General features: G+C 44.2%; 1 protein-coding gene across 1 annotated transcript in view; it reads left to right on the plus strand.

Annotated features, from left to right (window-relative positions):
- Window positions 1-4001, plus strand: part of UHRF1 (ubiquitin-like with PHD and ring finger domains 1) — an 8896-nt gene that overhangs the window by 2597 nt on the left and 2298 nt on the right. Inside the window, exons 4-10 of the mRNA XM_008940147.1 lie at window positions 49-155; window positions 330-516; window positions 1311-1434; window positions 1522-1629; window positions 2411-2515; window positions 3096-3202; window positions 3796-3958. Of these exons, the coding sequence (XP_008938395.1) occupies window positions 49-155; window positions 330-516; window positions 1311-1434; window positions 1522-1629; window positions 2411-2515; window positions 3096-3202; window positions 3796-3958 (901 nt within the window). The remainder of the gene's footprint in view (window positions 1-48; window positions 156-329; window positions 517-1310; window positions 1435-1521; window positions 1630-2410; window positions 2516-3095; window positions 3203-3795; window positions 3959-4001) is intronic.

Raw genomic sequence — 4001 nt, forward strand, 5'->3', positions numbered from 1 at the left:
GGAGAGACTTTCAAATTCAGATCTTTTTGACTTAATTTCTCTTTGCAGGGAGGCTGGGGACTCGTTGAACGACTGCACCATTACATTAGTGGATGAAATTTATAAGATTGAAGAACCAGGCAGTGTTTGTCCACTCAGTGCCTGTCCACTAAAACGTGAGTGTTGAGGTTCTTGCATGTCTCAGACCTGCCTTGTGAAATTCTGCTCATTGTCTTTGTGAGGATCAAAGGTTTAAGAGTTCCAAGACACTTGTGGTTGTCACTCCTTTGACCATTTCCAGTGTATCTTGGCACTTTCTGGAGTACCTTGTGGTTTCTTTTTGCTAACAGGGCAAAGTGGACCTGTGTGTAAAGCTTGCAAGGACAACCCAAACAAGAAGTGCCGAGTTTGTGCTTGCCACATCTGTGGAGGAAAACAGGATCCAGACAAACAGCTCATGTGTGATGAGTGTGACATGGCTTTCCACATCTACTGCCTCAACCCTCCCCTCAGCAGTATACCAGATGATGAGGACTGGTAAGTTTTAAGTGTGTGTGTGTAATTCCCATCTACTTAGGAGCAGAAAGTGAGGTCTGGACTTCAGTTCTAAGTGTGTGTGTGTGTGTGTGTGTAATTCCCATCTACTTAGGAGCAGAAAGTGAGGTCTGGACTTCAGGCTGCCCTTAGGTGGCAATATTGTGACTGTAGGGAGGTGAAGAGGAGGTCTGTGTGTGTGTGTGTGTGTGTGTGTGTGTGTATTGGTTTGGGTTTTTTTGATAGGACTTCATAACTTTTCTTGAGCATCAGCTTAGTGAGAGGATGTCTTAAGCCCATGTCTTTCAAACCCATTTTCCTGCTTTTGGGATTTATGTGCTTATTTGGGAAGAAGTAGAACTACTTATAAACCAAAAGCAAATCTGATGCCAGGAGACTTAACTTGTGTCCTGATTTATGTGTCACTTACAGGTCGTCCCCAGGCCTCATCACCCCGTCGGGCTGGTGGCATAGACTGGTTTCTATATTAAATATATGGGGATAGAAGTATTTCACTATCTATATACATATAGAAAGAGGAACATGGTGGTACCTGTGTCCTGTCTCAGCAGTTCACACAGTGATTTTGTGATACAACTGACTTCCTGGCACATCTGCAGTGGCTTAGACTGTGTGAAGGCACGAGCTAACACTGGTCTAATTCCAGGATGGAGAGTTGTTCCAGAGCACTGTCTGCTTTCACCTGGGGATACTGTAACCTAACTCACTGTGTTTTGAGGAAATTTTTTAATGCAAGACTTTTCTACTAGTTAATTCTCCTTGACTGGTGACTTTAGGTATTGCCCTGAGTGTCGAAATGATGCGAGCGAGGTGGTTTTAGCAGGAGAGAAATTAAAAGAAAGTAAAAAGAAACAAAAGATGGCATCTGCTAATTCATCCTCACGGAGAGACTGGGGCAAGGTCAGTTCAAAAGCTGTCTTATTTTGAAGAGCAGTGTGTGTTACCTCCTTGCAGTTCTTGGCTGATTGGCCTTGCTCTTTGGAACAGGGCATGGCGTGTGTTGGTCGCACGAAGGAATGTACCATCGTCCCTTCAAACCACTATGGACCCATTCCTGGGATTCCTGTTGGCACCATGTGGAAGTTCAGAGTCCAGGTATGAAGCTGAATCCTGGCCTCAGCCTCCAGGGGAAAAATGGGAATGATTCAGCTCTTAGGAGGAACATGAAATGGTTAATCTTGGAGTGTGTGCCACTGGGTATGTACGCACAGAAAGGAAAGAATTCTGGCTTTGTCTAGGTCAAGTGTTCCAGAACTAATGCTGCATTGTCTGGGCATTTCAAGTGTTGGGGTTTTTAAGTGCTTTTTTTAATAGCTCCAAAATTGCAGACCAGATGTGTTTGTATCCAGTAGTTTGTCTTGGAGATGTGTGGTATCTCCCACTTGTTCTCCTGGAAAGGGTCTCTCTTGGATCTCTAGATATACAGGTTTTCTCATCTTGTTAGGAAGCTGGGGAAGAAGCAGCACTGATGTATCCAGATCTCCTCCTCAGGCATTAGGTGAAGGGTGCTATTACAAGTCTTTCAAAACCAGTCCCCTTATACAAACATCTAATATCTATATAATTCTTAAATTCTTAGAGCTTTTCAATAAGCAATCTCAGCAAGCAAGATCCAAATTTCTAAATCCTCATCAAAAAAATATATCCATGTGTTCAAATCACTGAAATGTGCAGTGATTTGTTTTTTAAAAGCTTTATTTCTTTACCTGGAGCTTTTGGAAGGAGAGTGGTGAGAACACAGTTTGACCCTGTAACATATGCCAAACAGATCTGAAATAGTCCTATGAGTTTAGCTCCAAGCTGAGCAAGCAGTCAGGTGGTTTGTAGGCTGTGGACAGCAGCTGCCCAGCTAACTCTGCCTCTCTTTCTTCCCCAGGTGAGCGAATCTGGTGTCCACAGGCCCCACGTAGCAGGGATCCATGGCAGGAGTAATGATGGTGCTTATTCCTTGGTTCTGGCAGGTGGCTATGAAGATGATGTAGTAAGTGAATCTTGATTATTTATGCCTGAGAACCAAACCACTTGTTAAAACAAAGACTTTGGCATTTCCACACTTGATATTCACTTGCCTACTTTCTACATATTGATGAGACTTCTGTTCTTCAGTAGAAAACTAGGCAAAGGAGGAATGATAGTCAAGTAACGTGTGCTGTCCTGAGGAACAGGATCATTCAATTAAGTTTAGTATTGAGCTTTTAATCCAGGAGTCCTTAGCTGCCTTTTCAGGGTCTCCATCCCATCTGTGGTTTGAACAGTCTCACTGTGTGTGCTGCCAGATGTTTGTGTCAGGGGATGTTCAGGACAAAACTAGGGACAGAAGTCCAACTTCTGAATGTGCTTTGTGCTGTTAGGATGTGTGACAGGACACCAGCTGCCACCCTGACCCTTCTCCCCTGGCAATATCAGGGAGAACCGTGGACTAGCTGAGTCTGGGAGATGAAGCAGAGGAAGCACCCTTTGTGCTTTGAGGACACCCTCTTAAAGCTACTTGATTAACAGACTTTCTGCTTTTTATTGAGTTATTTTTGTGAATATGTCGAAACCATCCATGTACGTTTCAGGATCATGGAAATTCCTTCACATATACAGGGAGCGGAGGGCGTGACCTGTCTGGGAACAAGCGCACAGCGGAGCAGTCTTGTGATCAAAAACTCACCAACACCAACAGGTCAGCAGGGTCGTGCTCTGTTCTGACCTCAGTGCCTGCCATCTCTCAACCTGAAAAACTGTTTGTCCCCTGTGGATCAAAAGAAACTGGTTAAGTGAAAAAACACTTTAACACTGTTAACTTAGTGTTAAACCACTTTGTGCTTAAACAGTGAAGAACACTGTAAAGTTTAGGTTGTGTTGTAGGCTCTGTGCCTGTCACTGCTGGCTCAGCTGCACAATGGAAATGGTTCTTAGAGTGCACTGTAAATGAAACAGAATTGTGAATGGTATCAGTCTCACATTTAATGTTCACTGAAACTTAACAGAGTAGTAGTTTTCATGCTCTTTTCAGAAGACCTTTGCAGAGGGACACCACCCTGGGAGACCAAATCATTTGTAGTTCTGAACTGTTACTCTCCCAAATAAGTGTGGATGAGAGTGGAGAATCTGGTCCCTGCAATTGCATTAGGTTAATGTCATGAGTAACTGGTGTATTTAAAACGTGGTCCCTGCTCAGGAGGCCTCATTATCTCCCAGACAGATGCTTTATCCTCCCTCTGCTCCTAAGGAGTTCTGCCTGGCACACTGAGTTGATTGGGCTTTGTCTTGCAGGGCTCTGGCTCTGAACTGCAGTGCCCCCATCAACGACAAGAATGGAGCTGAAGCCAAGGACTGGAGAGCTGGGAAGCCCGTCCGAGTGGTGAGGAGTGTCAAAGGGGGCAAGCACAGCAAATATGCCCCTGTAGAGGGGAACAGATACGATGGGATATATAAGGTAATAAGGATTTGAATTTGCTTACCAAATTAGGGAAAGCTAA

The sequence above is a fragment of the Merops nubicus genome, unplaced genomic scaffold, assembly GCF_000691845.1.
Source record: "Merops nubicus isolate BGI_N331 unplaced genomic scaffold, ASM69184v1 scaffold26475, whole genome shotgun sequence".
Taxonomy (NCBI): domain Eukaryota; kingdom Metazoa; phylum Chordata; class Aves; order Coraciiformes; family Meropidae; genus Merops; species Merops nubicus.